This window comes from Panthera tigris, chromosome D4 (genome assembly GCF_018350195.1).
Source record: "Panthera tigris isolate Pti1 chromosome D4, P.tigris_Pti1_mat1.1, whole genome shotgun sequence".
Taxonomy (NCBI): domain Eukaryota; kingdom Metazoa; phylum Chordata; class Mammalia; order Carnivora; family Felidae; genus Panthera; species Panthera tigris.
This window is the reverse complement of record NC_056672.1, coordinates 7,601,865-7,623,408: the sequence shown is the minus strand read 5'-3', so window position 1 is coordinate 7,623,408 and position 21,544 is coordinate 7,601,865. Positions and strand designations below refer to the sequence as shown.

Sequence of the window (21,544 nt, the reverse complement as noted above, 5' to 3'; positions counted from 1 at the left end):
ATTTGGGCAAGTCCCAATGTCCTCTTCTGGTAATCCCTTCTGAGATAATATGACCGATTTCAGGGTATGTAAGCTAGTGGCTATGAATACTTTTGAGAACTGAAAACAACACTTTGGCAGCCTGGGGAAACAAGGGACTTTTACCTATGGGAAAGCCTCGAAACACCTCTTCCACCGGCTGCCCCGGCTTCCCCTGCTCACAGGGCGGCCCCTGCCTCCCTCTTCACTGCCGGACACTCAATCCCAGGTGCACAAAGACTCATGGGAAGGAACACTTCCTATACTAAGCTAACCTTAATGTGTCGGGGAATCACTGGACCATCCCCTTTCCTCCAGGGAGAGGTCCCAGGAAGTTGGGTGAGCCCCGGATATGTAATGAGAGGGGCAGAAAACAGGAGCAAGTGCTCAAAGAAGGGCCCCGAAGACCTGACTCCTAATCACGGTTTTGCCAAGGGCTGGCTCTACCAAACGGTTGAAGGAGTCATAGGCAAAAGTCCCTTTCCTTCTCCTCCCCCTCCATCCTTTTGCTCATTCTTATTTATTCCATAGGCTTTTATTAAGCATTTACTGTGGGCAAAACATTGCATGAGAATACAGTTCCTGTCCCGAGCACACTTAGTTTGGTGATGGCTAGTTGACTCAGTCATTTTTTTTTAATGTTTATTTTTGAGAGAGAGAGAGACAGAGCGTGAGCAGGGGAGGGGCAGAGAGAGAAGAAGGCACAGAATTCGAAGCAGGCTCCAGGCTCTGAGCTGTTAGCACAGAGCCCCACACAGGGCTCGAGCCCATGAACCTCAAGATCGTGACCTGAGTCGAAGTCGGACTCTTAACCGACGGAGCCACCCAGGTACCCCTGTTGACTCAGTCATCTTAACTGTTCTTATGGGTATGTGGATTTAATGTGTGTGTGTGTGTGTGTGTGTGTGTGTGTAGATACTTAGCTACAAATACAGACTACTCACAGTTCATTTCCATAACCAACCATTCAAACAGCTCTTCTGCTGAAGAGCCCCTCCCACAAAGCCCAACATGCTTTGTGCCAACTACATCCCATACACGCACCTAAATTTAACTTTTGTTTCATAGAATTAGCACAACTGTCAGAATTCATCAAGTACTAGTTATGGAAAACTGCTCTTGGGGCAATTCTGTAGTAATTAAGTGTATAAGAGTAATTAAGAATTTCTCCGGATCTAATACTCCATCCCTAGGACTATATGAACATGAATAACCTCATGGCTGATACCAAAAATGAGTCCTGATTGGGGCTGCTGATGGTACCATCGGAAAGACATCACCGGCTCACGCTCCTTCAGCTTCCTCGGTGAAGATCTGATTTACAATCAATCTTATTGGTTTTCCAGAGATTTCAAGGGGAAGCGGTGACACACGCTTAAATTCTAAGCAATACGATTTCTAGGCTTGTGATGTATTATTTCACAACTGCACGAACGCAGATGTGACTAAATTTCCTGTGGGATGGGGTATGTTTATTGTCTCTACCATCTGCCTTCAAAAACACTAACCTTTAAACAGTTCACATTAACCCCCGGCAATGAGATCAGCCACGGTGGTAACCCATAGGACTCTTCTGGAAAGTGCCATTGCATAATCGCTGTAAGTAAACAGGGGAGTGTAGAGGAAGAAGGTAAACGCGTAACTGCCTCCTCATTCCATTTAAATATCAATGCTCTGAGGGTTCTTCAGCTTGGAAGATGGTTGGGCTATTTGGTAGGACAAGCCATTTACAAACGTGTTTTGTTCCGGGAGGCCTGTTGGTGGCTGGAAACCTTTTGTTTCCTGGTGTAGTCAATTTCAATGGGGCTGTCAGGCTTACCACAGCCACACTGGGGAGGGAGAATGCCACCAGCGTCTGGGAGCTGACCGGCCAGCTCCTACAGGGCCAGCAGGCAGGGCAGTTCTAAATCACGAGAGAGAACCACAGGAGCCAGGACGGACAGAGAAGGCTCCCGCTCCCCGCCAGTGCCCTGCTATCAGCCTGCTAGGGCTGGGAGGCAGCTCTGTGGTGTTTTCCCAATGAAATCTAATGACTGGGTCACGTGTGATGGAAATCTGTGTGTTGGCAACTGGCAATTCCAGAGGTGAAAACAAGAGCAAGCGGTGGAAAACACAGAGACCTAAGCGACTGGGAGGCAGAATCCCCAGAAAGCCTCTACTCTGGATTTCTCAGAGGCGATCTGTGTGAAGGAATCTGTGAGACAGTTCCATTTCACAGATCGGAAAACCGGCCCGGGGAATGTTTGGCAGGCCCTGCAGCGTGGCTTCCTGATAAAGATCATTAACAGAACCGCAATTTTGTTAAGCCTGGCAATGCACCGAAATAGCCTTCCTCCCAGAGATCCTTGCATGTGAGGGTAGCCACGTGACGAAGTGCGGGGGGCGGGGGGTGGCGGTGCTTGTCCTTCACTGCTCTCTTGCCCTCTGCCTGACACTGGGACAAGACACAGAGAACGTCACACCGATGCTGTCACCAGGCGGATGGAAGCCACAGATGCCAAAGCCGGAAGCTGGCAGGGGCGGGCACATCGTGGGCTCTGTGGGCCACCCCGCACCAAGCAGTGTCTACAACCGGGCGTCATGCAAACCCATACACTGGGGGTGCTGCTGTAACACAAGAAGCAAACTCAGAAAAGTCTCGTGCTCTGTGCCCCGCGGGTTACAAAGAACAGGCTCTTTGGGAAAACTTGGGATTGGGACAGGCCACTCAACGAAAGCTTCCAACTACAGCACTAACAACATAATCAAGAGGGAACTGGAGCAGCCAGTTCCGGGTGGCAGGAGGCTCCTTGGTGGTTCCAAAATGCACAACAGTGTCAACTGGAAACGTGGGCTGGCAGGAACTGAGACGACAGGTGCTAGAACCGGCTGGGCCAGTAGCCAGGGGCCGCGTGAGGCCAGGTGCGCTCCTCTCTGGGGAAGGAGCCCTTAAGGTCGTGCTCATTTCCAGTTGTATTAAGATTGGGCTAAAGGGGCTCCCGCCTCTGCGGCAGCCGGGCTGAAGGCTTTTTCATCCTCTTCTTTTGCTACTCCAGCTCGTCTTGCCTAGAAAAGACTGCGGGCGGACAAACAAAATTCCGCGCTATTCTGACATCATTCCTCTACTTTACCAGCCGCACCTGAGTGAACCAGACTGTGTATTCAGGTCACTGTTATTTGGCTGCTCTATGGGGATGGTCTGATATAATCCCAGCAGTTCGCATGTAACATTTCTACCTCTCCAGTTCCGGTCCCCACACAATGCCCTGGCTTACTTTCCTAAAATGGCGGGATGGCCTCTCCACTCAGTGGTATTACGCTTAGCACGGCCCCAATCCCTCCCTGAGCTCCTCTTGCTGGTTTCCAGCCTCCTCTCCCTCTCTCGACTCCAAGGCTTAACCTGTGCCTCCCAGCCGCAAACAAACTGCCTTTGGCTCTACTCTCTGACATGCCGTGCTGTGGTCTGCGTTCCTGCCTGTGCACTTCACTTTCCCCTGCCCGGAAGGCCTCTGCCCACACAGCCTACCCAATGAGCTACTCATCTTCAAAAGCCTACTCTGGAGTCCCCTCTAGGAACGCTTCTCTGACACCCTCCTCTGAGTTAACCGGGTACTTTTTGATATTAGTAGTGGTGGCATTGCCTGTATCACTGCATCGATTAAATGACATTCGTGCCATTTGCGGAACTGAATGTGGCCTCTCCTTGATGGGTCCAGAAGCAGGAGGGTTGTGAAAACCCTGTTCTAGGAATTCCCATGGCATTCTAACAGCCCGGAATGAATAGGGCATTTAAAAAGAAATTATCCATTAGCACCGTAACAAAATGTACAAATATCAACTCTCGGGCAACTAATCCAGGCAAAATTCTGAAGCTTGCCCGGGCAAGAGAATGGTCCCAAAGAGAAAGAAAAGACTGAGGAACAAGCTTACATGCTTGGAAAGGGTTGTTCCTCTGTTTACATCTAAAATAAAAGACTAAAATGTACTTACAAGTTGCCTTGGAGATACCACCCAAACAGACGCCCGTAAATGCTATCAACACTCAAACATGAAAAGAAATGACACCTTATCCACCTTCCTCACGAAGGCATGATCAATGGACAGAATAGATGAAGAATCGACAAAACCGAGCTCTAGTCCTAGGTCATTCACCAGGCGAGGGAACTCGAAAAAGCAATACTATTCATGTTTTCAAAGTACGCCTTTTACAAAACACTCATTAATATCATAATAATGTTGTATGGTGACAGATGGTACGTACACTTATCATGGTGAGCGCAGTGTAACATACAGAAATTGTCCAATCACTACATTGTACACCTGAAACTAATATAACACTGTATGTCAAGCATACTTTGATAGTAAGTAAATAAACAAAGACACACACACACACACACACACACACACACACCACAAGGTCGAAGCGCTGTATCAATTAATATGGCGGGAGTGAAACTCAGTGGGACCTCATTTTCATCCACATCTGTAGGACCAAAGGCCTTTGAATTTTAAGGCTCTCTGTAAGGCAACAGCATCTACATACAAATATATTTCCTCATGGAAAGATGCAGACACATATTTTGGTGTGCCTTTGATTTAGAAACATGTAGATAAAGAACGTGGCTTGGAAATGTGCACCTCTTGTAAAAGACATCCAAGGGCTTTGCCAAGAAGGCAGCAATGCCTAGACATTTGATATTTTCTAGGTCTCAGTTCCCATCTCTAAAAATATACTGATGACATTTTCTCTGACCTCTACCTACCGCAGGGAGTACGGAAAGGATGGGGGGGACGGCACTCAATAAAGCCATGACCTTCTTGAAAGACAGGACACTCACTCATTGTGGCTGTTGTGTTAGCAACTGTGACACAGTGCTTGGGCTTTTAAAGACCTAGTTTTATTAGGGGATGAAGTTCCCCGTGACCAAGATGCTGTATGACGTCACCCAGCAAACTAATCCAACCGAAGCTGAAAGGCACGATAATTACAACTCATTTAGAAGGTCTCCGCACCTCCTCTTGCCCCCAGCACTGTATCACCCACTTGAAAAATATTAGACCAATTTTCTCCTCATCCTAAGGAGCAGTTGACGAGCAATGCTCGTGCCTAGCAAGTTCCAGAAAAACATTTTCAGACAAAATGCTTGGAGGATGAAGTAAGGCTGTGTCTGGATGCCTACTCCGTCATTCCCAGAAGTGGCCCAGTGGCTAAAGCATGGACACTCCCTTTGCAAGCCCATCACAGCGGGCCACTTGCCCATCTTCTACGAGAGAGTTATGATTTCCCAGTTTGCACAACCGTACCCTGATCTATTCCAGAAAGACTCACCATATGTATTTATTTTTAGGCTGCTGTTAGCAGTTTCTGATTGGCCATGGGAATTTTTAACAATTAAAGTCAAAGTTAAAAAAACAAAACAACTCAACAATTTCAAGTTGACGATGTATTCATGATTCCACTAAAGAAGAGGAATATGGAAGAAGAGCCTTTGGCCAAGAGGTAGGGCAAAATCACAAGGTACATCTCATTTTCTGGGTCTTGTTTCATTTTGCATCTGTTGAATGCGAGAGTGTCAATCATCTATTCAGTAAATATTTACTAAATGCCTACTTTGCACCAAGAGTTACGCTTGCTGTAAGACTAGAAACATTATCCCTCTTCTCAACGAGTCCCATAAAGGCAAGGGAGGGAGGGGCACCTGGGTGGCTCAGTCGGTTAAGCGTCCGACTTTGGCTCAGGTCATGAACTCGTGTGAGCAAATTAAGGAATCAGCAAGAGACAGATGGAGGAGAATCCTAGTTTTCCGAAGGAGTTGAAATTCTTATTTAAATGGATAGTATCCCCTTTGCCCCCAGGAAGCAAAACGTTATGCATGGTCTGACTCTACATGACTTGGCATCTGAACTCTAGGGATGTTCACAGAAACAGGTGCCTGAGTCAGCAAAACTGGTGTAAAGAAAGAAATTAAGCCAAACTTAGTTCTCCACGTATGTTCCCAGTTACACAGCGGATCTGTACATTTTGTGAACACCATCGTGATTTTTCTTGCTTTCCTTCTCTCCTCTTCTTTCTCTCTGCACTTCTCATGTATCTACGCATCTTCACAACGTGCAGAGTACTGTGCGAAGTTCTTTCCGAGAAAGAACGAGTCAGAAAATTCTGACCTCGGGAGGAAGTAAAGGCAGGTTTTCCTCACAAAGTCGTAACGCACGGGGTAGAGAGAGAGAGCAAGAGTGCCATCAGAGAGATGCAGGTGACGTGCAATCAGAGTCCAGAGTCAGGAGAGATGAAATCCAGCTAGGAAACCAGGGAGGGCTGCTGAGAGGAAGTGTCATTTCACCTGGGCCTTGAAGGATGGAGAGGCTCTGGGGATATGGGGTCTGTGGGAGGAGAGGCACGCCTGGGCAAAAGCATTCCTGTTCCCTTTTATGTGACTGTTTTTTGTTTAGGAAGCGAGACGCTGTCGTTAGGGCCTATCTGTGAGGTGTTGAATTCCCGGCCAATGAACAGGTCACCATGTTGGGCTGACCACTTTGGGGTGTCATAAGCTATATCAGCTTAGCACCAACACCAGGAAAATACTATGAGAGTTCAGGATGATGAAGGGTGACATTCTATTTTATTTTACAAAAAGTTTTTGAAGTTTTCATGCATTTATTTTGAGTGGGGGAGGGGCAGAGAGAGAGAGAGGGAGGGAGAGAGAATGCGGGCTCCACCATGTCAGCACAGAGCCTGACACAGGGCTTGATCCCACAAACCATGAGATCGTGACCTGAGCCAAAATCAAGAGTTGGACGCTCAACTGACTGAGCCGCTCAGGTGCCCCAAAGGGTGACATCTGCGAGGAAAGCCGTTAAAGCCAAAGCCTGGTGTGTGACAGAACCACAGAAACTCACCCCTGGTAACTAAGACATCTGTCCAAAAGCGACAGCACAACATCGCCGTTCAAGACTCAAGGTGGTGGCCGGCTCCCCACTTACCATGAACATGGATTCCATTTGGTTGAAAGGAAGCGTTTGTTTCTGGCTGGTAAGACTTCAGGTGCGACGTGCCCGCTGGCTGCTGGGGGTGGGGGGGCTGCGTCCTCTGCATGACCGAAGAAGCAGCTGGAACCCTCCGGGGGCTGATGTGAGGGGACGGGGCGGAAGGTACAAACCTGGGAAAAGGATCGTAAGAGGAAACGTGAGGGACATTAAAAAGCAGGAGCAGAGGCAAACTCTTCAAAGCTGAATTCTAATGTCCACAGTGGCTGGATGAGAGCGTGACAAAAAGCCCTCAAAGGAAATTGGTGAAGACTTTCCTCTCCCCTTTTCAACCACTGACTTCTCAATGGAGATACTGAGGGGATGAAAGAGATCAACAAAGGGAAAATGTAGTCACAGTTTGGGTCTTGTGAAGCCTCTCCAAAGGCATTTCAAATACTCTGGCTCTGGTGAAATGCAAAGCACGTCTTTTGCCAGGCCCCTTTTTTCCTGCTAATTTTTAAATTCGTTTGCATTTCAGGGGCAATTTGATCCTTATGTTTCTGATTCATTTACACTTAGCTCATAAACATTTCGTTCCGCGAGGTAAGCCTCTCTAACCCTGTTCTCTTTCAACAATACATTTTCTTCTGCCAAGACTGCGTGAATTTGAGCCTCAAAGGTCGAGTGGGGGACCCAGAACCCAGGCTACCTGCGTGGGTTTCGCGCGTGGTAGAGAACACTGCCCAGGGCACAACGGGAACACGATGTGGGACATCTTTCACAGTCACGCGTGCTAATCGTAATAGCACTGTCGGCAGCTTTCTGAGCAGGGACATGCAGATGTTCAAACAAGGGGACACGGTCAACTAACCTGAGATCCAAGCCTGACAGCTTTCTGCCAGTCTTCTAAGTGTAAGGGGGCAAGTGGCAGGGTCTCACTCCCCGGGTTCCAAATGACAGTTCGGACCTGCCAGCGCTGAAGGGAAGGTGTACCCGCGAGTGCAGGGTTAAGGTTGACCGGTGTCCACAGACAGCCGTCACGAGTGGGGCGGCCCGGGGAACCCGTCGGTGTGGTGAAATGAAGCCGCAAAGTAACTGGAGAGCAAACTGTGTCAGCAGTGAATTGGTCAGTCCCCCCCAAAAGGCCCAGTAAGCTGAAAACTTCCAGTGGGTTGTTTCTGACACCGGCTGAAAAGACAGGCTTTGTGTTACGCCGACCCGTAGAGGTTGCCCGCGGTGTTCACGGCTTAGTTCACAAGGATGAGTCCCTTCACGTTGCTGGGCTCTTGTGTAGGGCCATGGATGGTAGAAAGGGACACGGAACCGGTCAAATTTATAAAGTGACCTGCAATGCTGTGAATCGGGGCAGTTAACGGGGCCCAGCCTGGGCGTTCGTGCTGCGGCAGTAATAAAGCGTGGGCCAAAACGTGGACCCTGAGGAGGCTGTGAGGGAAGGGGGTGCGGGAACCAAGGAGGGGGGTCGGCACTCGCCAACCTCTGGAGAAGAGAAGTCTCTGGACGAGGCCGAAACACGCTGGCTGGGTCAGATGCTTATTTTCACTTTGCTGAAGGAGACCGGTAACCGAGCGCCCCGGGCCGGGGAAATACGTATCTTCCGAGGAGTGTCTCATCCTAATTGGAATTAGCCTGAAAAGACGTGCTGAACTGAATGGCTCTGAAAGCCATTGAGCCCTGGCCAGCAAATGAGCCCTGGCATTGCCCTGAGAACATCTAGTGAGAACTCGCAGGCCGGGATTCCTCATATGGAGGCGATTTTCCTGGGGAGTAGGTCTCTAATGCGTCTGGCAAGGCTGTCTGAGGTCGTGGGAGGGGGCTGAGGAATTGTGGGATCGCAGGCTTCAGGGCTAAACGGAGTCCACACCACCACCCAACCCCCTGAGCCCCGTGGGCAGGAGGCCCTCAGGGAGAGGGGGGAGGATTTGGATTGCAAGACAACCTGTGTCACGGGCATCTCAGTTCCGGTTCTGAGCAAGGCAGCGAGCTCCTTTGCCTTGCTTCCTAATTCTATTTCTTCATCTGGGAATAAAAGACGCGGCACACTGTCGATGGTTTTCTGGTCTTTTCTCTGGTGCTTCAGCCGCTTTTCCTTTCTGTCGAGGTCCAATGGGGCAGAGATGTGTGGATGGCACAAGTCACAGTACGGAGAAGTCTGAGCCTGATATTGGCAGCTTGATGGAAGAAAGGGATTCCGTTTCCCCCGTCCCCCAGCAAGTGAGTCAGGCTCATACACAAGGGTTTGATTAACAAAGAGAGAAAAGGCAGAGGGGGAGGGGGAAGGAGGCAAAGATTGTCAGCAATATAAAATCTCATCTTTCTGTAATTAGGGGTGATGTGGCTATAGGGTGAACTGTGATTACTTGCTATAAAGAGGGGAGAATTCAACCAACTAAAAGGACCGAATCCATTAAGGAGTCATCCAGAATTTACACTCCTACAAACCGACTCTATAGCTATACATAAATTATATATCTACCTACAAATGATACATCTATGTATCTATCTAGGGAATATATAATTATATGGTAATTATACATCATTCTTATCTATTCATTCACACAAGTTCCAAACTTTGGCCATGCCCTCTTGGCTACCACATATTACATAAAGTACTGACGGTGAGCAAAGGAAGACAGATGTGGGGGCTATTACATCAAGGTGTTAGCAATGCTGATCGCAGAGACGTTGGGGGGGGGAGTAAAATATACCTACTGAGCCTTCAACTCACTCCACATTTGGCTGTTTGCTAATTCTGACTAAGGTTTTCTCCATGTTCAAATAAGTAAGATTACATGGCATTAAATTAACATAATTTTAAAATATACTATGTCCCTTCATATAAAGTACTAATAAAAATTTAAATGTAAACTATTCTGGCTGAGATAAATGAACACCTTGAGAAGTCCTTGATTTGGAAAGGGAAGGGACTCCAACAGAAATCTTAACTTTTACGCATACATAGAAAAGGTGAAAAGTGACAAGACGTGATTACGATTATCCAACGATTGCTAGGAGCCAGGGAATAAGAAGTCAGCACGGAAAAGCCCAGTGTAAGAAACGAGTGTGTAAATGTGATTGATTTTCAAGTACAGCACATAGATTTAATTTTGTCACTGCTGAAAAATGGTACATGGGATGTTATTGAAAAATCTCTCCAGGGGCGCCTGGGTGGCTCGGTCGGTTAAGCGTCCGACTTCGGCTCAGGTCATGATCTCACGGTCCGTGAGTTCAAGCCCCGCGTCGGGCTCTGTGCTGACAGCTCAGAGCCTGGAGCCTGTTTCAGATTCTGTGTCTCCCTCTCTCTCTCTACACCTCCCCTGTTCATGCTGTGTCTCTCTCTGTCTCAAAAATAAATAAACGTTAAAAAAAATTTTTTTTAAAAAGAAAAATCTCTCCCAATCTCGCTAATTTAAATTCAATTTTTATAGACCTGCTTACTAGTTAACCAGCTCAAGGTAGGCTAGAATTAAGCACATCAAAATCAGAGGGGTGAGGGGGCAGGGGAGGAGGGCAAAAGTGGGGAAGTCCCTCTGTTAGAGGGAAGGTCCTGGAAGCTTCTGGAACAATCACTGACAACTTGTAACAAGACAGATGTCAGAAATGTTTTATTTACTTTTTAAAATTTTTAAATGTTTATTTATTTCTGAGAGAGGGAGACAGACTGTGAGCGGGGAAAGGGCAAAGAAAAAGGAAGACACAGAATCCGACCCAGGGTCCAGGTTCTGAGCTGTTAGCACAGAGCCTGACTCAGTGCTCGAATTCATGAGCCGCAAGATCGTGACCTGAACCTAAGACGCTTAACTGACTGAGCCACCTAGGCGCCCCTGGAAACGTTTTTTTCTTAAAGCCAAAAGGACTCAAGAAACTTGAGTGGTTTGAGGCCATTCACTCCAGAAACGAGTGAAGAACCAAGAACACGCACACTTAAATGGGAGCTCATTACGCCAAAGGTGGAAAGTTCTCACTGTTACTGAAGGTCGGGTGTGGGGCCTCACGATCTCTTTGTCTTAGCGTCCTCGCTGATTTTCCAACCTTGGTTTTTGAACACATGCTCACACACCTACCACAATGGATATGATCTGAGTATTCTGCCCAAAACAGGGAATTTTTTTTTAAATCCAAAGCCAGGGAATTAAAATATTTTGATGCTAAAATAAACAAGTTTGATGCTGAGTCTAAGTTGCGGTGATTTACAATTTTCCTCCCATGGAACAGCTCATCCCCCATCACGTCAGGACAAGGTGACGACGTCACTCTAATTCATTCTGAGTTACGGCAGTGTCCAAGAGCCAGAGGAGAGAAGGTCTGAAATCTTTCTAGGTCCAACTCTGTCCCCCCCCTGCTGTGGATCTGCAGTTGACATTTCACAGATTTCATTTAACACAGCTCACCAGTCTCTTCTTTGAAACATTAGAAGATTGTTAATGTCAGAACGCACACAACGGACTAGAATTTTTTTTTTGAGACATCACTGCTTACCAGAAACACTTCACACAAAAGCAAACCAGAGAACTGAGTCAACCGTTTGTACTCATTCAGTGGAGGAGTTTATGTAACCTCAGCATGAGCCATGGTTCAATGGTTTGTACCCTTCCCCCAACCTCCTGCCAAAAAACAAAACAGAACAACACAACAACAACAAAACCCAGGCAGGAAACAGGTTTTAAAGGGCTCATCAAAAAGCTTCTGGGAAAAAAGGACTTAAAAAGGCTTCTATAGCTACGTATCTACACACATCTTAGGAAACGTCTGGTTGCTCGGGGTAGCTAGTCGGTTACAGTCCTTCCGTTCTGTGGTCTGCTCCCACCCTCGGCTCATACTGAGTCTCCCAACCTTGCAGTGAGGTGGGCCAGAAGCAAAGAGGCCATCTTTCCTGTAAATACAGTACTCAGAAACAATCTTACATTCGTTTCACAGAATGGTAGGTCCCAACGGAGAAACACAGAACGAGTGAGGTTCACGTGCAGAAAAATTGCAGATGGCAGGAGAAGGAGACAGATATCGCTGAAGACCCACTGGGGTTGGATTCTGGCTCTGTTCCTCACTAGCTGGGTAATCTTGAATAAATTCCCCGACTTCTCCCAGACTCAAATTCAAGTACAAAGTAAAGATAATCTTAGCCCCTACTGGGGATCGTAAAATCTGAGATAACATATTCCTTTCTTCATCCAGGAGATATTTACTGAGCACTGACCCAGTGTGTGGCTCTATTCTGATCACTAGGGACAGTGAAAGACATGACCCATATCCCTGCCTTTGTGGGGCTTATATTTTGGTGAGGGGAGGCAGACAATGAACGAAGTCAAATAAGCAAACTATACAGTGTACTCGGGACACGAGTACCAGGGAGAAAAATCAAGAATGGAAGGTGAAGGCTGGGGGTAGATTATGAACAATTTTAAATTGGGAGGTCAGAGATCTCAGAGTATTTTAGAATGAATGTCTGACACTTTCCAGCTGATCAATACATGTTTATGGAAGGACTGCTCTCAACAGAATGTGCACTTAAGGTAACTGTGACATTGACCCATACCCAGTGCTTGACAGCTGTGTAAGACTGTGGTTCCCGCACGGCATTCTATTTCTATTGAGTTCTTGCAATAAAAAATATTAGAGGACTCTCTCCTCTCTTGACTACTCAGATACGGATACCATGGCTCAAAGAAAACAAGGCATTTGGTCAGCTGGCTAATTTTCTAGTTCTAAGGGCAGATATGGTGGCCTTGTGTAAGAGTCCATTTCTCGGTACTGGGTTTCCCACCAGAGTATCCTGAGTTCACAAATTCATACAATCATATAATGTTCTAGCTGAAGGGCACTGGAGCACCACCTTATTTGGATGACATAAAGTAGGCCCAAAGACACAAAATGGTTGCCCAGTCACACAGCTAGTTCTCCAGACCTCGCTTTATCCTAATAAGGAAAGATGCCCTCTAGTGGAGATGCAGGGCAAGGTGAATGGGCGGGGTGAGGGAGGGGGATAGGGGACTCCTGTGAGCGTCTGAGATTCTGAACCTTATCACCAACCAATGGGGATGGGTGGATCAGCAACCCACTGCCTTTAAGAAACTTGGCAATGAGTGTCCCAGTTTGCTTTGGTGAACTCACTCTGTTAGGCGCTATGCTCTTCATAGGGCCAAGCTGGGCTTATACCTTTTGTTTTTTCCAACTGGATAAGTGCTTTCAGATAACGCTCTCTCTCCTGTCTCTAAGTCCAAGGTATTTCTGTGTCAACTACATACTGTATTTCTTCAAACAAAATTGACTAACAGACCATGTTGCAGGTTAAGCACATGTCATAAGTACGTCTTACTTTTCTTCATTTGTGCTGTGTATGCAAGCAGCTGTAACTAGCGATACAGGACTGAGCGTCTTAGCACCGCGTTGGGGGTTAATACTTTGAAAAGAGGGGTTTCCATGATCAAGTGGATTAAATGTTGGTTGATATGTGCTTTGGACAGTTCTCCCCCCACCTCCCCCGGGGGGTAACAGACCTCCCAAAGAAGGAAGAATGCCTCAGAACAACTTGTTTCATTGTATTCACACAGAAAATATTATTGATTTGCTGCTAGGGAGTAGAAATAATGGATACAAACTGGTCTATGGTGGATTTGGGGAGGTATTTGTTATCCCCCAGAGAACTGCGGTGGTTTTTAAATTCATCTGTGAAAACCGATCAATAAAAAATGGCTTTAGCAGTTGGCCAACTACAGAGGGGGGAAAAAAGGAATCCTTTTCAAAACCTAAAAAGAAAAGCACAGTTTTAAGGATTTCACATCTGATTTAACATCTAAAAAAAACCCCCCAATGATAATACCCCACTTTGTATAGCCAGACAGCACTCCATTTTAGTAGACTTTAGTGGTCTTTATAACGATTTATGAATCACTTCATGAATTCCTGGCTGACTCATCTGGGTGACTATAGTATCTACTTATACTTCCCTTCTGTCTCACAAAAGAGACACTTGGACTCAGTTCAATCCAGATTTGTCCCCGAATGAATCACAGCACGTTACTGGGGGAACTGCAAATTGAATTCTGCTTCTGAGACAATCAAGACCAGCTTTCAGTAATGAAGAAACAGCCGCTGGGAAGTGTGGGTAATTGCAACACTGTCCATCTGGGCAGGGCCAACGCAGGCCAAGAGCCGTCCGTCCGTCCGAGGATTCTGTTCCAAACCAGTCAAAGAGCTGAATCCATCTCCTGGAAGGGCTTAGCGTTTCATTCTCCTCACGAGACGCTGGGTCAATATTAACTGCAGATAATTTATCACAGTGGACAAGACCAGGACTCAAAAATGATTGCCTGTGCCTCCACAGACCGTGACAAAATGAGGGCTGTGAATCGGGCTGTAGGTGACATGATCACCGAGGCTTTTTAAAGAAGACCCACGTGTATATTCTGATGAGTGAGTGTTTCTGGGGAGTAGAAAGGATCGTGTTCTAGAGGACACTTTGCTCCGTTTGGGGAGAGGGGGTCAGTTCTCACTCCAGAAAGCAAAGTTATCAGTGCCCAAGGCAGAGAAGTGGTTTTTTTCTTTTTTTTTCTGGTGTAGACTGAAGCAGGGCTGAGGGCATCACAGTATCTCCCCACTGTGGAAACGAACAGGGAGGGGGAGAGGACACCCGGATATGTCAGAGAAATGAATTATGCAGGACACATTTAACCAAGAGCCGGAATTTTTTGGACTATCTTGACTGCAGAATTGGCTGTGACTCAGTTGTTTGTCTATTTCAGAATCTGATGTGATGGGGAGAAAGGGAAGAAAAGTCTGATTCTGCCAAATCCTCTTTACAAAAAAAAAAAAAAAAAAACACCGACCAGAAGAGAATTTATCCTGAGTGGTCTTAGACATTTGATGTCAAAAATGCTGCAATTCAAAAAAACCAAAAATCAAACAAAACAAAACAAAACAAAAAACCTTCTGCAATGACACCATCCTTTGGGCAGCTGTGAGCAGGTCAAAGCAAAGGGATTAACTCATGGCCCTTGGCAAAGAGAAGACTCTCTTGTTCGGCTCGGTATTAGGCACAGAGTGCAGTCTGCTTTGCCACGGAGTGCATCGGATGAAAGAAAAACGTTCAGAAGGGAGAGTCATGAGAAAGCCAGATGAAAAACGAGGGAGAAAAATGTTGTTTGGGGGTACACGTGAGAAAGGGAGGTGTGGGTAGATAAAAAACCGCCCCTTCCGTGCCTTTCCCCTGGTCTCAAAATATGAATACGAGTCTCCTGACGACATCAGAAGAACTTTACTTCTAGAATTAACTTCAGATGCCATCCTGCTGCCCAGGATGGCCAGGTGCCTTTGAAAGCCACTGCCAAATGAGACCCTGAGAGTCAATATAATCCATCAATTTGAAAAGGAACTAACTGGGTGGTGATTTGGTCAGTAATAACATGTGCTGTTTATGTGTGATTTACTGTTTTCATCTTCAGGATGCCAGGTTACTATTTCAGTAACCACAAAGGAATTTTCTGTACCTTCCCCTGAATACAAGGCTCAACATCTGGTTAGAGAAATGAATGGGAGGAAAACACATCTAGTAAAAATTCCCAAGTAGAGAAGGGCCCTTGGCTCTTATACACAGAAAGAGCATCAAATGCTTGGGGGTGTTTGCTACCATTTTGTACCTCCTCATCCAGTCCTACACAGAGATAAGTACAGTATATGATAAATGTTGGTCATTGCTGTTGACAAATTACTCTGTGGAACAGACTGAGCTCCCGGGCAGGTGCCAGTTTCTGTGTCCAGGTAGACGGTACCTTTGCCCCGTTGGTGCTGATGTCCAGTTGTATATTCTATCTGCCCAGAGACCACAGTTTCTATTTCTGAGGGGAGATCATCTTGTTTAAGAGAACGATTCCAGTCATTTACTGTGAAGAAGATGATTAAAACAGGAAAGGTGTTTCTCCTTTCAACAAAACAGAAAAGCAACTGACGACTATTTTTTTCAGTAAAGGAAGCAAAGAACCTTTGTCTCTTGGCTTCTGCTCCCCTCAGTGGTCTCCTCACCACTAACAGGCAGATGGACCTTCACTTGCAAAAAGACACAACACAGTTTCTTCCCAGCCAGTTCCCCCCAACTCCCCCCATCCCGCCCCCACACAAGAGGGGAAAAGATAAAGTTGATTTCCACGTCCCACTAGAAACACTCAGGAAAGGCTTTCCTTCGAACAGCCTTTCCTTTGTCAGACACCAGGCACTTTGTAATGGGCCAATGTCTTGAGACTCAGGCTAGAAAGGCTTGTGGGCTTTCAGTTTAGGAATTCTGCCTCCCTAGGACTTGTTTCAGAGAAGCTCTGTGACAGGAACACACAGATACATGTCAAGAACATAATGGCTTAGTTTGAACTCCATGTTGCCCCGTGCCAACGCACTAAAGTAGAGGTTGCAAGAAAAGGAATTCTATTTTACCTCAAGCCTTCCTTGTTATTGTCATGACTCACTTTCCTGACTGAAAATCCAAGGGGACTAAAAAAAAAAAAGAAAAACATCATCTTGGGCTTTGCATGAGGTGGATTTGTGTGGAATGGTGGGAACAAAATAAAGATGGCTGACTTGGCCTTCAGGGGTGAAATGAACGAGACCTCTTTAAAATGAAGAACGAGTGTACTTCAAAATTAAGAAGAAATACATGGAAAGCAATCTGATGTGAAGGCATATTTGAACCAAGAGTCAAGCTATTTGTTTGGTGTAGTGACACACGTGTGCTCGCATCAGCGTCTCCTGCTTTGCCCTGAGGTGACGCAGAGGACAACGTACACTTGGAAGACCAGTCATCCACCTGCCCTGGATTCCTGTTACCTTTCCCAGAAATGATAAAGGAATCATAGCTGCAGTCCTCCCTTCTGTTCACATCCTGTTCATTCCACACAATTCCCAAGCGCTGAGGGCGGTGGGGGAAGAGCTGTAAGCATGACATCGTCTCTGCTCTCAGGGAGCTACGGCTCTAGTGGATTGTAAGCCAATCAGTAAGCAGACAGTGTAATCTCAGGGGCTGTTAAATCTATGAAGAGAAATAGAGTTAACAGAAGAGAGCGGGGTTGGGGGGTGTGAGCAGGGGGTGGGGGTTGAGGTGAAGTGGTCAAGAGAGGCCTTTCCAAAGCGGTTCGCGTTCGAGCAGACACCAGAAACGAAGGCACAGATCATGTTAAGTTCCGGTGAAGGTGCCTTTCAAGTTTCAGGAACAGCATGTACAAAGGCCCTGAGGCAAGGTGAGCTGGTGTTTTCCAGGAATCGCAAGCAGGAGGAGCAGTGGTAAATGGATGTGATTAAGGCCAGACCACTGAGGGCCCAGCAGCCTACAAAAAGGAGTTCAGACTTTATCCAAGTGTGGTGGGGGAAGGGCCCCAGGAGGAAATCATCAGACATTCCATTTACATTTTAATACAAGTTTTTTTTTTAATGTTTATTTATTCTTGAGAGGCGGAGCAAGCGTGGGGGAGGGGCAGAGAGAGAGACTCGGAATCCTAAGCAGGTTCCGGGCTCTGAGCCATCAGCACAGAGCCCGACGCGGCTCAAACCCAGGAGCTGTGAAATCATGACCTGAGCCGGAGTTGGGTGCTTAACTCACTGAGCCACCCAGGTGCCCCTGCATTTACAGTTTAAAGGACAGCTCACGTGGTGTGGGTGGTGTGAGGGGAGAAGGGGACGGTGTGAGCAGACCAGACCCCGGCGTGGGGGACAGTTTCAGGACTGCAAGAGTTGAGATGGGAGTGGACAGTGCAGCTGATCAGGCTTAAGATGTGTTTGAAGGTCGAGCTAACAGGACTTACGGATTAATCAGATGAAAGAATGCTAGAGAAGGGGAGGAATCAAAGTTGACTCCCAGGCTTTTTAGTTCTTAGTAGTAAACGAAGGTAGCTCATTATTCTCCTCCGTTATCAAGAAAACAGACTGGACTCTGAAAATTATGCTCATAAAAGTTTTGCAGACAACACAGGCATTTAAATTAGAGACAGATCAGAGACAAATCAGACAAGACTAGAGAAGCCAGTTCAGCAATGTCCTTTTGTTGTTGTTTTATTCCCCCCCCCCCCCATTGGAGCCATTCACAATCACTAGGTAAGTAAGAAGAAAGGAGCAGGTATCACCGATTTCCCTGTATGTGTGCTAAGAGGAGTAGATCAGGTTGGCATATTTAAGAAGCTGTTAGTAAGGTGAGTATCTCTGTGAGAAGAATGCTCAGTCCAAAGGCCAATAACTCAACTGATATCTGCTATAGAGGGTAAAGCATGGCTGCGGTCATGGATCAGAACTGAAGAAGTTTAAAGACTTGTGGGCTACTCTGCCCTGGAATAAAGATCGAAAAGTACCAGAAACTTTCCACAGATATAAAGAAAAAAAAGTAGCACCAGGACCCCAAGCTTTTCCAGTCTAAGACCCAATATTCTAATCTCCATCTTCAAGGCTAGGATACTGGGATTTTCTGCTTCTTCTAGGCTCACAGCATAGACGTGGGGAACAATGTTCATCACATTCAGTGATTCTCAAATAAAACATGTGTGTGTGTGTGTGTGTGTGTGTGTGTGTGTGTGTGTGTGTATTGTGGGTGGATTTTAAACACCACCTCTCTTGACCTCGATTATCTGTGGAAGTCACTTTCCTAGAAACTGACCCCTTCATGGGACACTGGATGAGGATAACTGTTTTCAGTATAGAAAGTGCTACAACCCAAAGAGACAGGATGAGGTATGCGATCACGTGGCGTTGGGAGAGCAGACACCAAGGTGCGGGTGGACTAAATGGCCATTTGAAGCCTCTGTTTTTCAACCACGGCTCTTCCCAGTTATTTCAATGGTGAGGGCTGACAAGCTTTATTTTTGGGCCAGTGCTTAATAATTGCCCTGTAAAGGGCCACCAGGGTGGCTCAGTCGGTTAAGCGTCCGACTTCGCCTCAGGTCATGATCTCACAGTCTTTGAGTTCGAGCCCCGTGTCGGACTCTGTGCTGACAGCTTGGAGCCTGGAGCCTGATCTGGATTCTGTGTCTCCCTCTCTCTCTGCCCCTCCCCCTGCTTGCGCTCAGTCTCTATCTCAAAAATAAATTAACATTAAGAAAAAAATAGTCGCCCTGTAAGTCACGTACCCTTCTATACCTGTGGGATGTGTCTGTGACCTGTCAGAGGAGTGATTGCTCACCGGGAATGGTTGTTGTTGTTTTTTTTTTTTTTTTAACACTAAGTGACTCTTCAAAATCCTTGAATATAGGTCATGACTACATAAAATACAAGCTTGGGATTATAAGGGACGAAACTTGTCGTGTCAAATTGTATTAGAAACAGAAAATAACATAAAACCTGTGCTGCCTTGCTGGTTTAGGCTTTACAAAGGACAGCCTTTGTCTCTTGGGGACCAGACAAACTGGTTGTGTATTGTCATTTTTTCTTCTGTTGGGCATAGAATATGTTCTGAACTCTCGCTGGGTGGGTAACAGGATAGGGAGGCCTTGGGAATGTATGCCAGAATCACCAGGGTACCCATCCTGGGCAAACACACAAATCCCTGTCCTCAAGAGAAAGCCCAGTGTCCCGAGTGCCCTTTAAGAGGCTCCTCCCCCATTCACACACGAAGCTCCGCCCATTGCTGGCACTGTCTCCTCTTAGCTTTTGGGCATACCCATGGCCAGGTCCGACGGGCTTTCCGATTTCAGGCAGATGTTCCTTCTTCTACTTCTATTTTTGGGTCATTCCCGTGTATCTTCACAGCCTCTCCTGGCACAGCTTCACAACAGCCTAAGTGATGCTTGCCTGTTGATCTGGTCGTCTCTTGTGAAGGCTGGACACTCTGATGGGTGCCCTCATGGCTCATTCGGTTGAGCATCCGACTTCAGCTCAGGTCATGATCTCATGATTCATGAGTTCGAGCCCCCGTCGGGCTCTGTGCTGACAGCTCGGAGCCTGGAGCCTATTTCAGATTCTGTCTTCCTCTCTCTCTGCTCCTTCCCTGCTCATGCTCTCTCTCACTCTCAAAAATGAATGTTAAAAAGAATAAAAAAAAGACCGGACACTTTGAGAGGGCAGGGTTCTGTCACTCGTGTCGACCACTGTGTCCTCAGTGTTTAGCATTATCACCTGGTACCCAAAGGGCAGCCGAGTAAGTGACTCAAAAAATGAACGTACCCCAATGCTGGGATAGATTTTGATAAACTTGAATGTTTCATATGATGCTTCTGAGTTTAGCCATTATTGCACATATACTAGGAGATTAACAAGAGAGAGGAAAGATTACGCGGGGTGCATGTGTGTGCACACGCATGTGTGTGTGAGGTTGAAAAAAAAATCCTGAGTGGGTGAAGATATCAATGTTCCTGCTTGTTTAGAAAATCCCAGGGAAGAAAGGACAGCAAAGCTAACAGACCTAGTTTTGAGCTGTTCAGACGCTACAGATGGAGACAGGAATGGATGGTGAGTAGCAGGCTTCTCGTAGTGAAGATCACAGAAAAGCAATGTAGGGAACCCCCACAGTGGATGACAGCAGGGGGGGTCCTAGCAATGTGTGTGTGCGCATGCGTGTGAACATACGCATGAGAGCAATTGTGTGTTGTAGCAAAGTATGCGGGTTGCACGAGATGGCTGGAACCAGAAGAACTGGTCCACCACCGTCCAGACCAACGAATCAGGGGGGACCATTCTTTTCTAGGAGCCTCCCACCTGGACAACGGGAGCCGGCAATGGCCTTTTGTTTCCTAGGCATTCCCCCATGGGTCCTTCTCCCCTGTCAAACCCTCCTTAGCACCTAGCACGGTGGAGCACCGGGCACGCGGTGTGGAGGCTGTAAGGAAATTTTACGTTCCTGCCCTCAGAGAACGAGTAATCCACTTAGCAAGGCAACATCTGGGAAATGACAAATAAATAAAACAGATGATAATAACCAAGAGATGTAACAGGGAAACTTGTCTCTGCGAGCTGTAAGAAGCAAGGGGGCTTTCTGGGTTGAGAACTAACCCAAGCTCCAGGTTGGGTGATGTTCACTCAAGAACAGGACAATAATGGAAGGTCCTTATTGTCTTCTTAGGTAGAAAAGATCCTGAAACAAGATGTAGAAACAAACGAACTAAGACAGTGAGCAGGCTGCTTTGACAGGAGCAGAACTGTACAGAATTGCAAAGAAGATACACAGAAAACAGTTGCTGTCCTTAACCCCTTAGCATCCAGAAAAGCTACAACAGGTTTCCCATGCTGGCTTAGAAAATGGTATCAGTGAAGACCAGCCCTGGTTACTCAAAGGCATGGAAAGACTGTACATATACATACCTAGAACTGGAGCAAATGTCACATCTGATATGAATAAAAAACAGTATGGCTTCCCAATACTTGACATGGACTCAAGAAACCAATATTCCTTTTTTTTTTTTTTTTGGTTAAGGTATTTTGACTACCTCCTCAAAAACAACTGTCCCTAACATTCCCTGCTGTGGATTCCTGTACGAGATTGTGTACTCCCAGAGGAGGCCACATCGTTTCTCTATTTTCGGTCTTCCCTGGCTCAGAGACGGGGCTCATCGGAGTCGCTCCATGCGGTCGATCCACGGGTCTCCTTAAGCTCTGTCACTTGCACTAC

General features: G+C 46.7%; 1 protein-coding gene across 6 annotated transcripts in view; it reads right to left on the bottom strand.

The window, feature by feature from the left end:
• The window catches only part of GLIS3 (GLIS family zinc finger 3), a 544,141-nt gene that overhangs the window by 22,127 nt on the left and 500,470 nt on the right, over positions 1-21,544 (bottom strand). For all 6 annotated transcript variants that reach the window (XM_042964562.1, XM_042964563.1, XM_042964561.1 and 3 more), the window contains one exon: positions 6,979-7,154. In XM_042964562.1, coding sequence (XP_042820496.1) covers positions 6,979-7,154 — 176 coding nt within the window. The remainder of the gene's footprint in view (positions 1-6,978; positions 7,155-21,544) is intronic.